Here is a 22,080-nt window from a genome sequence, read left to right on the forward strand (position 1 = left end):
TCGACAGTTTTTGATTAAGAAAAATGGCAACACCTTTATGAAAATAAAATGTCCTGTGGGTGCCCCAAGACACATTAGATGAACTTAGGCTTCGAGATGAGGAAGAAACAATGCTGGTCCTCAGAGTTCTAATCTGGTAGAGGATGTTAAAAGGCTGAATTTATGAGAAATCTTAAAATCAGGATGGTTAAGGCTTCTGCTCCCTACCGTTTGTGATTTTCATTATTTAAAATTTTAACTCCTTAAAAATTTATCTCTGTCCATTATGTCATGAGTGTAGGAAGTACAGACAGTTATTGTATCATTGCCAGCTTGGGACAAACAGATGCATTGAAACCGCTTCATTGCGAACACAGAACAGTCTACACAAGGATTTGAGACATAGCGTTAAAGCTGAAACAATGGTTGTTGGTGCCCCATCCACTTCAGTGAACGAGGAAAACAGCAAACAGAAGAGGAGCAAGCCCAAATGCTAGTGTATGCTCCTTCCCTCCTGAACTCCGTCTTCTCTTCCACAGGGAGATGATTTCTCATGAGATTCCCAAGGCCTGATCTGAACATTGTCTCCGAGCCCTTCCTGGGGTCCCTTCCGAAGACCTCCCATGATCTCACTAGTTTTGTTATTTCTGTCTGTAACAGAAGTGGTCCCAGGCAGGGTGAACCGTACGTATTTCAGGCCTGGCTCAGGACAGACTGCTAACTGCAGGGGAAATTCCTGCTCAGAGGCCGTTATAATCCAGCCTTGTGTGCTCCGTGGCTGGGGGCATCAGTGCCTCAGCAAACCCAGCCCCAGAGAATGCAAGGAATGTGAGCAATTCTGCTTGGGAGTCCTGGTATACTCAACTGAATTGAAAACAATTTCTTTGTGTTCCTTTTGAAATTGGAAAAAAAAGGACAGTAAACTGAAAGGACCAAGCAGACGCCATAACAGGCTGCTCAGTCTTCTCTCAGAGACCAGCCTCAATTTCAGTTTCCTGAGACTTAAGCAAGCAGTTTCTGGGAGGGCCATGAACAAAAGTCATAGTCCTTGCAGTAGCTCCCTTTCTGCACGTAATCTGACCGCTCAAGGTTCAGCCAGTTGTTTACTGTCTGGGACCCCTCACCAACTTAGAGCTACGTGCATGAGTCAAGGATAGAGCCTGGGCTACTGAGTCAGCCCCCACAGTCAGTATGTGCTAGGCCAGCCAGACTCCATGGCAGTTCAAGGACAAAGCCTGGGACTTGTCCAGGCCTGCCCAAAAATGATAACTGTAACCGCCAACCAGTAAATTCAGAGGTTACACATCTTCACCCAATCATATGACACAAAGGCTTGTACCACCCTGCTTGCGGTTTTTCCCTTTAAAAACCCTCAATCTGAGAGCTCAGGGCTGTCCTCCTCCACCCGCTGTGTCCAGTGCTGGACATGGACCAAGCCTGGGCTTGCTTGTTATCAATAAACCCCTGTGTGTTTTTCATCAGATATCGGCTCTGTGGTGGTCTTGCTGGGGGGGGGGGTATCTCGTGACTCATGCACAACAAACATCTATACTTCTCTACAGAGAAATAATACCACCCATGTGGCCACCTCCTGAGACCTCAGAAGACCCAAGTCTCCATCCCATAGGTATCCTCTCTTTCGGTAAAGCTACCTTATCAATGATCCTTTTTCTTTTCATTATAATTTTATCACTTTCAATTGCATCCATAAACAATATATACTTAAATTATTTATTTTGTTGCATGTGCCCATATTTCGATGCTTACTGGTGCATGTTTAGACACAGTGTGTGGGTGTGCCTGGGGGTGGGGGAACCAGAGCGTAACCTCGGGTGGTCTTCCTCGGATGCTATCCACCATTATCGTGTTTGAGACCAGGATGTCTCATTGTCCTGGAACTGGCCACATGGCTATGTTAGCTGGCCCAGCCTACTTTGTATAAGATACGTTGCATGGAAGCAATGTATTGGATCATATCCACCCCAGCTCCTCCCCTCAACTCCTCCCAGATTTCCTTTCACCTCCCTACCCACCTCACTTCCTGCTCTCTCCCCTTCCCCCTGTGGTTGCCCGAGTAAGAGCTTCATGAGATAAGCCAGTTAACAATTGAACATGGAGTGGGAAGGGGGTTGTGAACATTCAGCCCTGAAAAGCTTCCGGAGGAGGAAGGGCCAGTTTTCTTTAAGTGTTATGACTCCTGGTAGGTCAACCACACTCTACCAAGTACATGGACAGCATGAACTGGAACCAATGGATTATTACATTTTTAAAAAGGACATGTTGGGGTTTTTAGACACGGGTTCTGGGAATCAAACTCAGGTCCTTATGCTTTCGAGGCAAGCACAGCCATCTCCCTAGTCACATAAACAACACAGTGTTTGACTTTCGTTGCTTATGAATTTCTATGAGGGAGGCTGGAGAGATGGCTCAATGCTTATGAGCATTTGTTGCTAGATGACCCAGGTTCGATTCCCAGTGTCTACCTGACAGCTCACAACTGTTTGTAACTCCAGTCTCAGGGGATCCAACCCCCTCTTCTGCTCCCTGCAAACATGCAAATGAAATACTCATATGCATAATTTAACTAAAAATCTTATATGTAGAATTTGCTTAGTTCCTTTTTCCCCAATTACCCGTGTATGAATGTCTTGAGTGAGAATGGCCCCATAGGCTCATCTATTTTAATACTTGGTCTCCAGTTAGAGAAACCATTTGGGAAGGATTAGGAGGTGTGGCCTTGTCGGAGGAGGTGTGTCACTTGGGAGGTTTCAGAAGCCCTCACCATTCCCAGTTAGCTTTCTCTGCCTTGCGGTTGTCATCTCAAGATGTGAGCTCTCAGCCACCGCCCCACACCATGCCTGCCTGCTGCTGCCATGCTCCTTACCCCGACAGTCATGGGCTCTAACCCCTGAAACTGTGAGCCCCATATTAAACACTTTCTTTCGTAAGTTGCCTGGGTCATGGTGTTTTATCACAGCTTAGATTTAAAATGACTAAAATAACGTAAAACACTTCTCAAATTAATCATTTTCATATGTGGAGCTATAACTCACCTATTTTAACTGCTCTTGTGGTAGTCTATAATAAAACTATATCACAATTTAAATTCATGTGACGGTTGGTATTTGTGTGGTTTCCAGACTTTTGCCATTAAGAATGCTTTCTTTAACACCCTGAGAAATAGACTTGAATGGATTTCTTCTCCAATAATATCTCCCAGATTAGAATTTCCAAGTTGCAGACTCTTAGTGTGTCTAGCTGTACTAAATCATACCAAAATGGCTGTACCAATTAACACTCCCATTAGCAGTGTGTGAGAGCATACATCGTCCCACATTCTTGATGAAACTTGGATTTGTTGCACTAAAACTTCTGCCAATGGCTGGCTGTGAAAGAGGGTATTTTGTGGCTCTTCTTTCACACTGACTACTAGCATGACAGATTCCTTCCACACACGCACGTGTGTGTGTGTGTGTGTGTGTGTATGATGTATTTGTGTATGTGTATGTGTGTATGTATATGTGTGTTTATATGTATGTGTGTACATGTGTGTATGTGTGTGTATATGTGTGTGTGTTCTCTCTCACCCATCTTTCCACTACATTGTTCCTTTTCTCTTGACCACAGGTAGTACTTAACTTATTCTAGACGTGTATCCTCTGTAGTTGGTCACCTATATTAAAATTTCACTTAAAAGCCTGCATCTTATATTTCACAGCCTTATGGCATTTCTTAGATGCAGTTACTAATTTTAATGATGTGTTGTTATATTGTTCTTCTAGTCTTGATTAAGAAACCATTCTTTAGCTGGGCGGTGGTGGCGCATGCCTTTAATCCCAGCACTAGGGAGGCAGAGGCAGGCAGATCTCTGTGAGTTCGAGGCCAGCCTGGTCTACAGAGCGAGATCCAGGAAAGGCAAAAAGCTACACAGAGAAACCCTGTCTCGAAACATAAAAAGAAAGAAAGAAAGAGAGAGAGAGAGAGAGAGAGAGAGAGAGAGAGAGAGAGAGAGAAAGAAAGAAAGAAAGAAAGAAAGAGAGAAAGAAAGAAAAGAAAAAGAAAAAGAAACCATTCCTTGAGCTAAGGATGGTGGCACATACCTAAAACCCCAGCACTCAGGGAGAAGAGGCAAGAAGATCACAAATTTAGGCTAACCTGGGCTATCTGGTGAGTTTCAGGCCAGTCCTGGTTATACAACAAGATCATCTTTTAAAAACAGAGCACCGGGTCCAGCTGTCTCCTAAGCCCTTCTACCCATAGGTCAGTGCCGTTCCCTGCTTTCGTCAGAGAAGCTTCTTTCTGCTCCTAGACCGGTCAAAGGGTGGAGGACAAATGACTGGAGTGCTTAGTCAAAAAAGGGGCAGTTCCACCTGCTGGAGGGCCCCGGGAACATCCAGAAGAGGCGGATAAAGAATGTGAGAGCCAGAGGCTGGGAGATACGTGAGACAGTGTCATCTGGACATGGCGTGGCCATTGCACTCATCAACTCACCACAGTGGTGGTTACCTAGACAAGAATGGCCCCAAGCCTCACTGAGAGCCTGTTTGCAGTTACAGGGATATGTGCCACTGTCTTCAGTGGGTAGCCAAGTCACGCTCATGAAAGCAACCATAATTAAATTCGGTGAATTTAAAAAAAAGACACCCAAGGTTAGGTAAATGTACTCCAATAAACTCTTCTCAAAGCTTTATAATTTTGCCTTACAAACTTAAGTTTACACTCTACCTTAGATGGGTACATGTACACAATAGAAGGCAAAGATGTCTTTCCTTATTTTCTGATTGGATAATCAATCTTGGTGGTACTTAATAACAAAGGGTCCATTCCTACCCAGTGGACTCATGCACACTGCCCATTCACTCATCTTCACTTGTCTATGGGCTGGGCTTTCCACTGATCTATTTCTTCTGAAATAATACCACACTTAGTAACTACTGCTCTATAATAATTTCTGATATCTAATATTTCTCATTTAGTTCTTTTTCACACAAAAATACTTCCACATTTTTATACCAGATCTCCATTTATTTACAATTACCCACATATTAATTTTGCAATTAATTGCAACTGTTTAGTTTTTGCTATACTTTCCTTATTCTGTCTGAAATAATCTTCTAGCTAAAATTTTCTCTTTAATATTTGATTAGTGAAGGTGTTCTTGTTTCCAATTCTTCAGCTTTTCCTAGATAATCTTTGTTTTACCTTTACTTTTGAACAACAATTTGCTGAATATGGAATTCAGTATCATAAATATACTACTCTATTTTCAATTTGTTATGATTGTATGTGTGAGAGAGGATCAAGTGAGAGAGTGAGCACATGCATGTGCCACAAAACACATGTGGTGGCAGAGGACAACTTTGGGGCGTCATTTCTCTCATTTCACTGTGTGGGTGCTGGGAATCTGGCTCTGGGGTCCATCTTGAGAGCAGAGTTTGACAAGAAATGCTGCCACACAGACTTCACCACTGAGCCACCGTGAAAGTTATTGACTTTGTATTAATATTTGTGAATTACTTTGTATTTTTTTGCAGACAACTATCCCATCTGAAAATAATTTTATTTTTAATCTTTATGCAGTTTTATACTTCTAATCTTACTGCTTTGGAGTGTGGGGGTATTGTGTCCCCCAAAATATTGTGTATTCTAATAAATTTATCTGGGGTCAGAGAACAGACAGCCACTAGATACAAAGGCTAGAAAATGGTGGCACTCACACCTTTAATCCTAGCATTCCAGAGATAGAAATCCCTCTGGATCTCTGTGAGTTCAAGGCCACATTGGAAACAGCCAAGCATGGTGACACGCCTTTAATCCCAGAAAGCCAGCCTTTAATCCCAGGGAGTGGTGGTAGAAAGTAGAAAGATATATAAGGCGTGAGAACCAGAAACTAGAAGGTTTTGGCTGGTTAAGCATTTGGCTGGTTAAGCATGTGGCTGGTTAAGCTTCAGGCTTTTGAGCAGCAATTCAGCTGAGACCCATTCCAGATGAGGACTCAGAGGCCTCCAGTCTGAGGAGACAAAACCAGCTGAGGATCCGGCAAGGTGAGATAGCTGTGGCTTGCTCTGTCTCTCTGATCTACCAGCATGGACCCCAATAACTTGCCTCGGGTTTGATTTTATTAATAAGAACTTTTAAGTATCCTGCTACATTGGAGTATTACTGTGCTGGCAGAATACTAGTCAAGGCACTTAATACAGTGTTTGAATAGAACTGATAGTGGAGAGATGAGGGGGCAGAAAGACCAGGATGTCTGCCGTGAAGCCACACCCATGAAATCTCAACGGTGTGGTTGCCTAAACAAGACCTTAGTGATGACATCCGTTGGCATGCCAACATAAACAGGGAAATCTCACAAGGCCGCTCCTCTAGATGGAGAGCTATGGGGGGCAACTAATGGCTGCTGAGAGGAGTAGAACCAGTCTTCCCCAGGGATGAGCCCCTCACTGGGTAATCGATCTCAAGTGCTCCATCCTAAAAACATATACCTAAGAGCAGCACTACATGCTCAATGGACTCAGCAGGTTTTATTTCTGTATTCATTACGTGTGTGTAACAACAATAATTAAGGGAAAAGAGGCCAAGTATTTGAGTGGGATGGGAGGAGGCACAGGGCATTTGGAAGGAAGAGAGGAAAGAGGAAATCAGGTAATTACAGCACATATATATGAAATCAAAAAATAAATGAATGAGACATCCTTGGTCCTGATCTAAGAGGAATGCCTTCCATATTTCAGTATTATGTAAAATGCTGCTGGTAGACATCCTTCATCACATTAGAGAAATACACTTTTCCTATTTTACAAAGAAGTTTTGTCATGAATGCATGGTGAATGCTGCTGAAAACATCTTCTGCTTATACTATGCCATGCTTTCTTTTGCACTGTAATATAATTTAATAATTTACATATTAGTTTGGAATATTCGACTGATGTTTCATTTATTACATAATTAACATTTGGTCATAAAATACTTTTAAACTCACTGCCAAATTCATTACTAATCTTTTGCATAGACCTTTCGCATCTATATTTATAATTGAATTTGGCTTTTAATCACCCTTTTCTGTGCTGTAATAGTTCACTGAAGAAATAAAGGTTAAAATGAGGTAAGGAGTTCCCTCCCCTTTCCTATTGCATGGAATGATTTGCATAATATAAGGTATGTGCATCTTGATAAGGTATGTGCATCTTGAATATCTGGTTGCATATATTTGTATCAGCCAGGGTTCACACAGGAAGCAAATCACAGGGTATTATATAATAGGTAATTTATTATAGAAATTCAATCCTACATAATTGCAAGGGGAGTTAGGAAAGTCAGGTCTAGAAGGAGGATTTGAAGGTCAGAGCACAGACATTTATCAGGACTTGTGAGGCAATGGGAAATATGGGCAAGTTAGAGCTGTAGGGAGAACCATGGGACCAGTTCCTCCCCCTCCTCCCCCAGTGGGGGCATGTAGTAGAGTTGGTGGGAGGTTTGGGGAAGGCTGGTGTATCTGGGGTGTGGCGGCAGGCCTGAGCTCACTAGTTCTCATTAGGATTAATAGGAGAAGAGATAAGCACCAGGTAAAGGACATGAAGGTGATCTACAGCCTGGCAGTGGTCACCATGAGGAGTGAGGAGTAGCTGGTACCTGTGCAGGTCTCAGTGACCAGCTGTGGACAGAAGCATCCAGGACGAGAGCTTCCCCACCTGACCCCAGCTGTGGACAGGAGCATCCAGGACGAGAGCTTCCCCACCCGACCCGGTACAATGCTACCAGAGTGGTCAGCATGATGTTTTCCTCTAGCTGAGAACCCTGTCAGTGTCCCAACAGGAAGAGTACTCTGTACTCAGCTTCAGGCACGTCTGGACTGAAGAGCTTGGAAATGTAGAAAGGGCGTTTCTTGTGGAAAGACAAAAAAGAAAAACACAACGGAGCATAAAATCTTGCTAATTAAATCGACAAGAGAGTTTTCAATTCTCCCGGCCATTTGGCTTATTTATTTTGGGGTGTGTGTGGAGGATTCTTATTTATTATAGTTGGTGTTGCTACCACATTTTCACCAATCACACATGCTCATATATTCATGTGAAAGGGCACTTCATAATCAGTCAATGGGTAGAACTAAAACCACACGGATTCAACAGAGCAGTGTATTAAGCCTTTGGGAGGTGCTGCAGAGGGCAGAGGTTTCCTTTCATACGTAGTACGTGACAGCAGAGAATGTCCATCAGGTACCATGTACCTCAAGACCATGAGTGTTGGGAAATAAAACGTAGTCTTGAAAAGATACAAATCAACTATCTTGGATGAAAACACTTTTGAAATATGTATTTTTCCAAGAAATGAGAACATGTCTCCTGGAGATGTGAAGCTGGAAGAAGGGACGGCAGATCCAGGGGGATGTACTAACTACAAGAACACACAGCATGCTTCTGCTTTAATGTGACCGGAAGCTGCTGGTGTGGCCTGAATAAACACTCACAATGCCCCAATTTCTAAGGTGTCCTCATCAGTGCAAGGCTCAAAGGAAGTGGGAATTTTCTGATTCAGACATAGTGATATCCTCGGGGTCTCATACTCCATTGACTTATCTCGAGATTCCAAAGTAGGTGTGTCCAAATACACACGTGGAATCCACGTAGTTAAGGCTTCATACATGTTAACTTGGGGAGGATAAAAAGAAACATGTGGAGAGATGATGTCTATTATTATTTTGAGGTCAGTACACTTACCAGAAAGAAAAGATAGGTCTCAGGAACTTCCAGGCTGTCCATTATCAACAGAAGCAAGACTGAATTCAGAACAACTTAAACTGGCCAGATGAAAGTGTCATACTGAAGAATTAACTGAGAGCCTCAAACCTGAAGTCATTCCATCCTCAAATGTTTACACAGATTGATTTCTACATCATGTCCAGTTTGAAAACCTGGCTAACCAAAGCTCCAAACTGTCCATGCTACAGTATGGACAACCCCCCACTCCCCACCCTGAGCGCATCCTCTGCATCAGCAACACTTGGGCTCTAAGGAAGATGCACCACCAGGAACCGTGCTTTAGGATCTGATGCTTTACAGCTGCAGAGCTGGTTCGATGTCCTTTACGATGACAAGTCTAGTGAATCACGTTGGTTCAGCTCAAACTATAACAACGTCATCAAATATATAATAAAGTGCTGATTTTTAGGGTGATTTTATTTAATTGGAAGAAATCGATGAAACCAAATCAAGCAATTTGTTTACAATCTCATATCTTAAAACAAGTAAAAAAATCCTATGCAAACACTAGAATTTACCATTTTCACTGGGTAAATTTCCATTTGACAAAAGGAAAAGACACTAATGATTAAGAAACACCAATGCCTCTTAGGAAATGTTTTTAAAATTAAATATTTTCATTCACAGATTTTAAAGTATAAAAAAATAAATGATTAATTCTGAATAAATCAGATTCTTAGTTATAATTATTTTCACTAATTATTATCACAATCCAGAAGGCAAAATTATGAGCATGGGCCACCCCAATGGTGAATTAAATTCATATAGTGTATCTCAGCAACAGTTATAATGTTCCAACCATTTTATGAGATTGGGCTAAGGCTTTTGTGTAGATCATACAAATTACTTTGCAATCAACAAAACGTGATCACCTGCTTTAACCCATTTCTTCTAAGGAACAAGGAGAGGAACAAAAAAAAATCTATTGAAGAAGACACAGTTTATGACGTGTGACAGTCTTGACTTTGGTTTCTAATGGTTTCTTGACTCTCCTTTTGGAAGTCGTCAGTGGGACTGCTTGAAGGAAGAAGCAAAAATGGCAGCTATGGAGCTCTGTTCAGGATGCTGAGTGGTGATTAGCCATAGAGATCGGAGTATCAAATCTACAGGTAGCACTCTACTTTATGAAGAAAACATCCCATCTATCGGCCTGGTTAGTTCTTTTACCATCTGTCTACTTCCAGTTCTCACTGAATTGGCTCTGTCTGGTGTGGTAGACCTGGGGCCCTTTGTTGACACAGTCCATTAGCTGACTGGAGAGAATGAAGCTTCTCAACTCCCATAGTGAGAGGCCATTCCTTGTAGGAGGGTAAATGGGCGTTTCCCTCCATTTCCTGGGGAACTTTGTCACTTGGTGGTGGGATCCAGCAGCTTTGCCCTGTGCCTGGTCCATATATGTGGGGCTTCTGTCTCCATGAAGTCAGATGCTCTGACCCTATTCAAAGAAGATGGAAGGGAGGACAAGAGAGAAGGATGAAAGGGGGAAGAGGAGAGAGGAGATAGATGGATGCAGAGAAGGAGATGGAGGAGATGGAGGGAGAGGAGGAACAGAAGGTGGTGGGGGAGAGGAGGAGATTTCATTGTTTACAATGTCTAGCAAAAGAGATTCTTGTAATAGTCAGAGGATAATAGATGTAAAACATGAGAAACAAAGGACACATTCTTAACCTATGTGGGACTCAGTCTTTAAAATTAGCATGGTCTTGGTTGGTTGAGATGATCTAAAGAGCTGATAGTGTTCTCTGGCTTCTCTGTGTTTGTTCTAGCTCCACATCTAGACTGTAAATGTCTTAGAACAAAGTTCAGTTTTGAAACACATTTCCTTCCCCCACGACCAACTTTCCCTCAACACAATGCTCGTCACTTAGCCCTTGTCCCTTGGCACTGGCTGAGGTCAAAGAAGATGGCTCTGGGTCAGCCACTGGTGCCATGCCTCTCCAGGGACAGAGAGCACGCTGGTTCAGAGCCCAAACGAACCTTCAGCTCCTTCTCCACTCTCCCTCCCCGGCCCCCCCCCCCCCCCGCACCCAACCCGTGTGCATTTTCACTGTGAATATCTCTGAGTGACAGACACATGGCAGGAGACTCGATCCTTCACACGAGAAACAAATGACAACGGATCAATGCGTTTACTGTAGGGTAAAAATGAAAATGTTCAAACACAGTAGTTCTCTGCCTTCCTAATGCTGAGACCATTTCAAATAGTTTCTCATGTTGTGGTGACCCCCCAAATATACAATTATTTTCGTTGCTATTACATGCCTGTAATTTTGCTACTGTTATGAATTGTAATGCAAATATTTGATATACAAATAGTCTTAGGTGACCCCTTTGAAAAGATTGTTTGACCCCCAAAGGGGTCATGACCCACAGGTTACAAACCACAGTTTTAACCCATCCTGGAATATAGTCCTAACCATATAAATCCTTCATTTTTTTTCTTTCCGATATAACCACATTTCTGTTAAATCTTTGAGCTTTGGATTAAGCTGTAACATTGTACCACATGTTCCTCCTAAGCAGATTATCTCCAAAAGGAACGATGTGCTTTCAGTAGCTCAAAGCAAAGGAGTAACTATAAAGCAGTCTTCTACCTGCTAATAGTACTGGCAGCAGCACCACCTAGGCACCTATTGGAAATACTAAGCTTTAAAAGTATACAGGCAACAGTTACCAGGATAAACCATTCTGTACAGTTTTTATTCAATTCCTTAATGTGCCTTAATATACTGGTCTTGCTCAAATTAGGCAATAGCATTTTTTACTGAATTCAGTATTCTGGGTTATAGACCAGAACACATTCAAAATTGAAATTTAGAATGAGTTTTTCCATAAGAAGACCCTATGTTCTTTCCATTGAAGATCCGAAGAGGGGGTATGGTGATATGCGGGACAGGAAATATCAGAAACTAGACGTGGCACCGGGACTCAGCTGGCTCCTGCCATTAGCAGAGGAACTGTTTGTGTTGGCTCAAGGGTCCCCTTTGCCTTTCCAAAGGCTTAGGACACAAAAGCATGTTCAGCAGTGCCCTCTGGGTTGTAAAAAGCACAATGATATCTGAGAACCGAACCCAAGAGACATATCATAATACAAGTCCCGGTAAAATGATGATATCAAAGGATGTGCGACTCCATTTCTACACAAAGCAGATGGAGTTTGGGAGGGCCTGAGAGCTTGGCTCGATTTCATGGTCCTTTAGTGGCCTGGCTGGACTTTCAGACAGCCAAGAGTCTGGCTGGGGGCTAGCCCCCAACAAGCCCAGAATATTCTGACCTCCCCACGACAATGCCTGGCTCAACTTCCATCAGTAGGAACACTCCCACCAGCGCCAGGAACCTGTTTCTGGAGAACCATTTCCACCTCCAGGGAAGCTATGCTTATAGCAACTGGTCTGGCCTGCAGCCATCCCCAGCTCACAGGAAGGGGCTGAGTCCCGTGGGCTCACTCGGAGAGACCTAGCAGACTGCGGTGTGCCTGGGGTTGGAGTAGACAGAATCTTTACGTAAGAGGGAAGTACAGTCAAATGCATTTCTCTAAACCACATGGCATGTCAGACCACATGCTCACTCAGCTCCGACAATGCTTATGGTCTTTTTGTGACTATCTGACACTTCTCATTGGGAAACACTCGAGATCAAGGTAAAGATAACTACTCACCAGGCTGCAGGTTGGAAGACAGGCCAGTATCCACTGCGGGGCCATTTGTGCCAGCGACAGAGAGACTCCCGTTCTTGGGGTCTTGGTGTTCCTCTAGGACCACAAACTGCAGAAAAGAAAAGGGAAAGAAGGTATACACCACTGTAATTCACAAGTCATCTCACTAAGTTTTAAGCTGCAGCTTCTCACACATACTCAATGAAGGCGAAAATGGGAAGAATGGCCTTGTCAGCTTGTCTTTGGCTAATGAGAGAGTCCACATTGGTTTTTTTCTTAAATTATTTTACTGTGTGTACGGGTGTTTTGACTACATTTATATCTGTGCATTATGTGCATGCCTGATGCTCATGGAGCCCAGAAGAGGGCACTGGATTCCCTGGAACTGGAGTTACAGATGGTTACGAGCCACCATATAATGCTGGGAATCAGATCACAGTCCTCTGGAAGAGTAGCCAGTGATCCTAACTGCTGGGCTGCCTCTCTAGCCCAGAGAGATTCCAGTATTAACTGGAAACCTTGCATTCATTTCTATCAGGGTACACAGCTATCTTCACTGAAGAGTCTGTCATGATTCTGGAATCTTTGGTTAAGAATCTTGGATCCCTGGTGGCTACTGTTTTGCTACAAATAGTACAAGCATCCATAGGTATCATAAGTACTGCCCATCGGCCAGACAAATCATGCCACGTGTATGTATGTATAGCCTATAGCTATATAGAATTCATTTAAGCATACTATCAAGTCCTAAGTAATTCGGGTCACCAGTAAGTACTAATAACCAATAGCGTAACTACTATTTTTCAGCTGTTTCCTCATGGTTGAGCAGCTTAGGAGGTAGAGTGCTAAGAGGGAGGCCCAGGTCACCACGGCAGCATTTCTCTTAACTCAACAAATGGTCATTTTGTCATTGTTTGTACTGTCCAGACTGACGGCACACTTGCAATGCAGGCTGAGCAGAGCTGACTGGCCTGCACTCACGCCAGACAGGTTAGATATGAAAAGAAATCAAACAGACAAAGGAAGAATAGAAGTATGCCATGCTCTGCGATACAGGAGGCGAGCTGATGAAGTACTTCCTTGTCAATAAACAATCAGGTGGAAGGATTCTCCAAGGCTTGAACTGACTGTGTGGTTCAGAAAGGAGCCCTCCACAGGAACGATCTAGAATTCAGAGTAAAAGGCATAGAAAAATATTTTCTGTACCTATCCTTCTCATCAAGAGAAGTGTAGGGAGGCTTAACAAAGGGAGCCAATGAGGGAATAGGGACAGAGATGCCGGGGATGGAGGTGACTCTCAGGAGCTGTGCTCTGTTTTCTCTCTTTCTATTTCCCACAACACTCCTCACCCTTTGTCTCCTCCTCATTAATGGTCTCTTGATTCTTGCGGAATCAATACAATGGCCTGCTGTGTAAGGGCACAGGTTTGTTATTTCTGGCCCCAGTCAAGACGTGCACGGCAGATTTTCCAGCCGTGGGCCTCCCTGCCAGAAGCACACAGTCTCCAGGACTCTGGCTGCAAGGGAAGGCAGCTGAGGGGAGCAGATTTGTTTCTGCTGCTTCTCCTCCCGGCTTGGGAGCTCAGCTCTCCCCAACTCCCTCTGACGTGTGCGGCAGCAGTTGGTGTGGACGGCAGTTATGACAGCCAGGAGGACAAAGCTCAGCAGCATGGGCTTCCGAACGCAGCTCGGAGCCAACAAGCTGGTCGCCACCACAGCGTGGAGTTTATATATATATATTTATGTATTTAATATATATATATTTTATGTATTTAAAAGAGACACATGAAGAAACCATTTCTCGTTCTTTCCTATGATTTAAATGAGATTAATGAAACTTGCATTAAGTCTATCCCTTTCTAGCCTGTCAAAGGCAATGCAGGTAATTCAGCAGCCCACCAAGCCACGAGCCCTCAAAGCACAGAGCTCTGCCTAGAGAGAGGTCCTCAGTCACAGACTTATAACATTTATGAAGATGGAGCTCAACATCTTAGCATCTTCAAAAAGCTATATTGATGAGGAACAGAGGTCCAGAGCTTATAGGAGTTGCTGAAGATGGGCTGGGTGCTAAGGCTAAAAGACACATGTTGAGACCAGCAGGCAGCTAGAATAGAGTTCAGTTTCTCTGAAAGGCGTGGAGAAAGAGGAAAAGGGACAGTGATTCTTATCAAGCCAATTCTTAGCTTCATGTACTTTGACAACATTACCCAAGGTTGGGGGCAGGATGACGTCCCAGCCCTGCTGGGGTCAGGCCCATCACCACTCATATTTCTGCTTGACTCTTCTTCATAAGGGTTCTTTGGGGTGTGCGACAGCTGCTTCCGAGTCCTGAGATAAAGCCAAAAAACAGAGACAATCTCAAAAGAAAAACGAAAGACTCATCCCACTCACTGGGGTAACTATTTTGTTGGATTAGAGCCATAGATGGTGCATATGTAGTCAAGCACATAGCTGAAACCCCGAGGCCACTAAGCAGTTCCAGGGGCGGGGGCAGCGTTGTTAAGTAAACAGCCACAGAGATGTCCACAGGGACTTACACAACTCTGGTGCATTGCATTTCTCAAGAAAGAGTTCTAAGAAGCTCTTTTGTCAAGAAATAGTTCTTATCGTGTGTGTGTGTGTGTGTGTGTGTGTGTGTGTGTGTGTGTGTGTGTGTGATGTCTGCGTGTGTGCACCTGTATGGAAGTGTCCCCTCATGTGGAGATCAGAAGTAGACATTGCACATCTTTCTCAATTGCCGTACCTCTTATTTGAAATGGGGTCTCCAGTGAGCTTGAAGGTTGCCAATTCGGCTAGCCTGGCTGGTTATCAAGCCCCGGGGATCCTGTTTCTGTCTCCCCAGTGCTGGGATTACAGGTGCCCAGCTGCACCCTGCTTTATTCTACCGTATGTTTTCAAATAGAGGTGCTGAGGATTTAACTCAGGGCCTCAGGCTTGTTCGGCAAACTCTTTACTGACTGAGTCCTTTCCTTGGCCCCTTCCTCACTGTTGTTATTAGGAATACAGGAGTCTGGAGCTCAAAAACCACCATCCACTAGCCGTTAGCTTCCAATCCATACATGCCGCTGGTCAGGCAGGCTTGTTGAAGTGGTGTGAAGTCACAACACTTGGGAGGCTGAGGCCAGAGAATCACGAGTTTGAGGCTAGCCCAGGCTATATAGCAAGATTTTATCTTAAAAAAAATCCAGATTTCTGAAAAATATTAAGTCACATGTGTTAACATATCAAACAAAAAATAATTACGTCATACATAAACTTAACTTTTTTTTTTTTTTTTTTTTTTTTGAGACAGGGTTTCTCTGTGTAGCCCTGGCTGTCCTGGAACTCACTATGCAGACTAGGCTGGCCTTGAACTCAAAGAGATCCGCCTGCCTCTGCCTCCCGAGTGCTGGGATTAAAGGCGTGCGCAGCAGAGTCAGGCTTTTAAATGCAGTAAGTATTTTGCTCAAGTTCACCCCGAGGAAGGAGGCATTCCCTGGGAAGGGTTTAGAAAAGAGGGCATCAAGTCCCGTGGAAAAGGAAGGATTACCTGTAGTGGTGAGTCCCCCAGATCCCCAAGAGGAGCAGCAGGACTAGCGCAATCACGCAGACCGTCACCACAGCAATGTCGCGCTCCTGCCCGTGGCCAGCATGGCGCAGTTCCCACCATCTCAGGTCCCGGTGCTGACATCGCTCCCCAACATAGCCAACGACACAGCTGTCCATGACACAGGAGCAGAAGTCAGCAGAGACCCCTGGCACCCGGTACCTACAAATTCCATACGTGTTGTCTCTCATCCTTCACCTTTCTAGATTCAGTTTTGTGAGCCTGAGATGTGAGCCAAAAGCACTACGAATCACACATCAACAGTGACAACATTAACAGAGAGACTTCCCCCCTTCCTCTATCTGTCTTCAGGGTGATGGGGAGTTATCTGTGTAGTCTCTATAAGGCATCACAGAACACTGACTAAAGATAAACTCTCAGAAGACACCCTTTCTAAACCATCACAAGTGAGTCTGCCCTAAGAGCCGGGAGAAACCTGGAAACAAATGATTGGCCAGACTGCAACGGTCACAGGTCAAAGGAAAGAACTAGAAGACAGAGAGCCTCGTTGAACACCAGGCTGTAATAGAAGAGTGCGTGCAGGCTCTGGACAGGAGTAGAGCTTAGGCTATGGAGGCACTACTTGAGTTTTGTAAAGCTCACCATTAGCCCAAGAGAAAATGTAAAAAAAAGAAAAAATAGCAGCACAAGAGGTGGGTAGCTATTTTGAGGGCCAGGGGCCATTTGCCTAGAAACACCTTACCGGTACATTGAGACTGTTATAATTATGAGGTAAGTGAAGCAAGGCTGCCATCTACTGGAAACGCTTGTTTCTAGAAACCAGAGCTCAGAGAAACAACTGCATTTTCCTTCTTCACATTGGAATTAACTTAAAAAAGAAAAATCCTATTAACATCTCCTTCTCTTAGCCCTGGAACTGCTCTCAACCCATCTATGTCCACACTTTATTCCAGAAGGGCTGAAGGAAAGGAAACACAGAAATAAAACCAGCAGCTCTGGTGGAAAGATTCAGCATGGGGAACACTTGAAATTTCCAGAAGATCTGGAGTCTATTCCCTAGTTCTAGCTCTACCTTTCGCCCATCAGAAGAAAGTGGAAAGTCACTTTCTGAGGAGGGGAGACAAGGAACAATAATTATTAGTCACCTATGACTGGCACCATGCTGCACACTGTTTTTACTCACTAATTTTTTTACCTCATTATTTTTGGTAGATGCGTGGCCAAACAATACGAGGTCACTCTAGACCAAGTAAGGGTACAGCATTGTTATAGTCATGAATCCATGAGGAATGGCGGAGCATTCTCCAGCCGGACCTGTCCTCAGGTAACTTCAAAAGCCTGCTCTGTGTGTGTTTGGCCAAAGCCAAACCAGAAAGAATGAAGGCTTCCTCTGAGCTCAAGAGGTTGGAATGTCCCAAGCAACCAGGCCAGCAAAATCAGAGGGAGCCAGTGCACATGGATGCTTCGGGCCTTGCTGCCCCATATATCCCGGGCCTGGGCTCTGCATCTTGCTCCCAACAAGGAAAGAAGAGCCTTCAGGAGCAGCTCTGTGCAGAAAGACATCGAAGTGTTCCTGATAAAGCCGCATTGACAGGCACTGCCTGAGGTTTGTGTGTTACTGCGGAATTAATATGATGTAAGGGAGGTTGACAGGACTCATGGAAACCTGTTAAACCACATTTTTATGAAACCAACTCACAATAAAGTTATGGTCCAACGACTGTGAACACCAGTGATTTGAAACACTGCTTTTGGTTAAAGGTCCTTAATGTGTCATTTTTTGTTTGTTTATTTAAAACGGTCTCCTGTGACCCAGGCTGGCCTTCAATTAACTATGTAGCTAAGAATGGCCTAGAACTCCTGATTCTCCTGCTACCGCTTCCCAAGGGCTGGGATTACAGGTATGCTCCTATGCCTTTGCCCAGCCTTGCCTTAACTGTCCTTTTGGAGTAGCTTGTGTTTAAAACATAACCAGAGAAAGATGATGTTTTCATAGGGACTTAATGATAAAAAGAAAGGTGTGTTGGGGAATGACCAGAATCAGATTAAAATGAAAACTGTAGTTCTCAATACACTGTAGTCCTTCGGCACCCTTCACATTGAAAGAGTGATTTGGGGACCTAAAGTTAACTACCGTGGAGGAAATACACCAGGGACCATCAACTAGTCACTCAGTTTTAGAATTTCGTATTTGGTAGAATAGGATAAAGTGTGTAGATAAAAACAATTTGATTGCTAACAATAAAGACTATTAATTAAAATTTATTATGGTATACTTAAAAGAATCGAGTTAGAAAAATCACAGTGTATGAATATGAACTTGAAAGCAGAACACTACTGGAATTGAGTCATTTTTACTAATATTTCCAAACATTTTCATAATTTTTGTCATGCTGAGATGATTTTTAATATAAGACCATATATATATTCTGTCAAAGCATATAGCTTCTTCTTTTTCCAATAATTTAAACTCTTTTTCATTATTATTAACAAAAATTACAAAATTGTTTAAGCCCTTGTCATCTGCTCAGGAGGATCACAGCTCCAGCCATGGGAGACTGTGTATTTTGCATATATATCCATTCCCTCACATTGTTTTGAACATACAAAATTCATTAAAAGTAAAATGTAGCCCTGAACTAGATACTGCATATTTGGGTTTCTCTGTGTGTGGGTTCTGTATGTAGGTGTACAAGCTGGTACACATGCAGACCAGAAATAGACTTCAGGTGTCTTTCCTTTGCTCTCCACCTCTTAAAAACTATTATTTATTTATTTGTATGTATGTATGTATGTATATATGGGTGCATGGGTGTATGGGTGTAGGGGTGCGTATGTACATATGTATATGTGTGTGTATGTGTACATATGTGTGTGTGTATGGGTGCATGGGTATAGGTGTGTGTGTGTGTGTATGTGTGTATATGTGTGTGTGTATGTGTATGTGTGTGTGTATATGTGTGTATGTGTGTGTATGTGTGTGTGTATGTGTGTGTATGTGTGTGTGTATGTGTGTGTATGTGTGTGTGTATGTGTGTGTATGTGTGTGTGTATGTGTGTATGTGTATGTGTGTGTATGTGTGTGTATGTGTGTGTGTATGTGTGTGTATGTGTGTGTGTATGTGTGTGTGTATGTGTGTGTGTATGTGTGTGTGTATGTGTGTGTGTATGTGTGTGTATGTGTGTGTGTATGTGTGTGTGTATGTGTGTGTATGTGTATGTGTGTATGTGTGTGTGTATGTGTGTGTGTATGTGTGTGTGTATGTGTGTGTGTGTGTATGTGTGTGTATGTGTGTGTGTATGTGTGTGTATGTGTATGTGTGTATGTGTGTGTGTATGTGTGTGTGTATGTGTGTGTATGTGTGTGTGTATGTGTGTATGTGTGTGTGTATGTGTGTGTGTATGTGTGTGTGCGTGTGTGTGTGCATGTGTGTGTATGTGTATGTGTGTGTGTGTGTGTGTGTGTGTGGGTACACAGATGCCACAGAGCATGTGTACAGGTCAGAGGACAACTTGCATGACTCTTCTTCTCTCCTTCCACATGTGGGTCTCAGGGACTGAACTCAGGTTCTGGACTTGGTGGGGAGAGGTTTTCATCCAATGATCCTGTCCAGACCTTCCACCTTCTATTCAGAGACACGGTCTCTCACTGACCCTGGAGCTCACTGATCCAGCAAGTGCCGGGGACCCTCCTGCCCCACCTCTCAGTTCTGGGGACAGAGCTCACATTGCCCCACTTGTCTTTTTATACAGGTGCCAGAGATCTGAACTAAGGCGCCCTTCCTTGCTGACTCGCCCTTCTCCCCAGCCCCTGTGTGAGCTCCGCGGGAGTGGCTCAGAGTTCTAGGTCTTCGGAACCTCTTCAGGTCAAAACGTGGCCTGCCCTTGTGCTCAGGGGAGCTAAAGGGAGCAGACAGCAGCTGTTTCCTGCCCAGCTGCTGCTACCAGGACCACAATGAGAAATGGACTACCAGGGAGAAGGGACATTTCTTCAGTTTTAAACATCAGAGGCAATTAAGTCCAGTATGAGTAGGTGCAACTTTTTTTTTTAAGTTTGTTTGTTTGTTTGGTTTGGTTCTGGTTTTCTTTTTTATTTATTTCATGTGCATTGGTGTGAAGGTGTCAGATCCTCTAGAACTGGAGTTACAGACAGTTGTGAGCTGCCATTTGGGTGCCGGGAGTTGAACCCGGGTCCTCTGGAAGATCAGCCAGTGCTCCTAACTGCTGAGCCATCTCTCCAGCCCATTAGGTGCAACATCTTTATAAATCTAGAATCTGGCTGAAGCTAAACTGGTTTTAGTAAATTTCCTACAAATCTGCCTTCTTCGTGTTGAACGTGAGGACCTGAATCTGCAGACTGTGTTCATCAAGTTACTTAAGGAAAAAGAAAGTCACCACTTCCGATAGGAAAAACCTCCTCTGTACAAATACTACAGACTTCCTGAACGCCAGAGATCACAGTATTCTCCCGTGCCACTGGCAAGGTTCCTGACTTACTTGCACACGTAGCTGTCCACTGCTTCTACATACATGCACACACCGTCATGCAGGCAGTATCCGTCATGTGACGGGGGGCATCCTGGGTTACTATTTCTGACCATATGGCGGCCATCTTCCCCAGGGATAGGGGGTGAGGTAGAGCCTGAAAGAGTCAAAGACACGACTTTTATTTCGAGTTTCTATGAACAGCTTACGGCGTAAGTAGCAGGGGTCATAAGGCCCACCTTCCTAAGCAAGCCTTGGGTCGGCCGCCGAGAAGCTCAGCCCTTCTTTCTCTGGACCTGGGCTATCAGGTATAAAGCACACTAGAGGCAAGAAAAGGAGGGGCAATCCTCAATCTGAAGTGCTCTGGGGACCCTCTTGGACCCGAGACTGATGGGAAGAAAACGTTACAGTAATTGGAGGGAAGTCAAAGAGGAAAAGCCTCCTGGTTTTGAATAGTTTCTTACTTCTTAAAGGGAAGGCATTGGGGGTGTTTTTCCACCTTTTTTTTTTCTTTCCTTCTTTTTTGAGTGAGACAGGGTCTCCCAGCAGCTCAGTTGTCCTCAAACTCATGGCAATTCTCCTGCCTCAGCCTCCCAACTACTAGGATCGCAGGCACCAGACACCCTACCTATCTTCAATACCTTTTAAATTGAGGAAAGTATCTGAGGAAAAAACAATTCACTACAGAAGCCAGAACCCAGGCAAGCAAGAACTCCCTGCAGAACTGAGGGGACGAGAGGCCTCTCCTGGCTGCCAGGGCCTTGGAGAAACCAGCTTCTCTGGTGGGTGCAGGTGGTGTGGTTTATGAAGTGGATGTCAGTAGTGGGGACTGTTTTAAAAGAAACAAAAGCCGGCTGGGTTGCTAATTCATGTCAAGACATACTGACTTTAAAAAAGCAACTTAACTATATGTGGCATAAAATTGTGAGTCAGTGGAATTAAGGATTGTGAGCATTTGATTGTTATGTGAGGTCTCAGGGAAAACTTGCCAAGCTTAGGATGGAACATCACTGGAATAAGTTCAAAGAGAAACAACACATGGCTCTTTTGGGTACGTGAACACGAAGTCCGACTCTTAGAGTTTGGGTCCATGTTTTAAGAATTGAAATGTCTGTGTGCTGAATAAAGTTTCAGTTGTGAAAGAGTAAAAAAAAAAAAAAAAAAAAAGGCAACTTAAAAATCCTTGAAAGTAATCCTTGGCGCACGCCTTTAATCCTGTACTGGAGAGGCAGAGGCAGTTGGCTCTTTGTGAGTTCAAGGTCAGCCTAGTCTACAAAGCAAGTTCCAGGACTGCCTGAGCTGTTATACAGAAAAACCCTGTCTCAAACAAACAAACAAACAAACAAACAAACATCCTTGAAAGGGGCTCTGCTCCCATTACAGCCCCACACCACTGAAAAGTTGCTAGCAGTTCCCTGTGCTGGGCATCATGGTAGGTACCATGGCCTGTACTCCATACTGAGGTGTGCTGTGTGTGTAAAACACACACTAAATTTTTTTTTTTTTCACACACTAAATTTTTAAGATTTAGTACCAAAATTTAAGTAGATTTAAAATTTTATACAGGTTATCTCTGAAAGTCTTAACATTTGTATGTATTGAAATAAACAAAATATACTATTACAAGTCCAGATATGGTCTTGACCTGCCTCC

General features: G+C 43.7%; 1 protein-coding gene across 1 annotated transcript in view; it reads right to left on the reverse strand.

The window, feature by feature from the left end:
* Positions 1-9,140: 9,140 nt before the first annotated feature.
* Egf (epidermal growth factor) overlaps positions 9,141-22,080 on the reverse strand; it is a 76,381-nt gene continuing 63,441 nt past the window's right edge. Inside the window, exons 21-25 of the mRNA XM_028856666.2 lie at positions 20,440-20,584; positions 15,925-16,092; positions 14,603-14,723; positions 12,400-12,505; positions 9,141-10,176 (exon numbers count right to left, since the gene is read on the reverse strand). Coding sequence (XP_028712499.1) covers positions 9,929-10,176; positions 12,400-12,505; positions 14,603-14,723; positions 15,925-16,092; positions 20,440-20,584 — 788 coding nt within the window. The 3' untranslated portion in view covers positions 9,141-9,928. The remainder of the gene's footprint in view (positions 10,177-12,399; positions 12,506-14,602; positions 14,724-15,924; positions 16,093-20,439; positions 20,585-22,080) is intronic.

The sequence above is a fragment of the Peromyscus leucopus genome, chromosome 6, assembly GCF_004664715.2.
Source record: "Peromyscus leucopus breed LL Stock chromosome 6, UCI_PerLeu_2.1, whole genome shotgun sequence".
NCBI lineage: Eukaryota > Metazoa > Chordata > Mammalia > Rodentia > Cricetidae > Peromyscus > Peromyscus leucopus.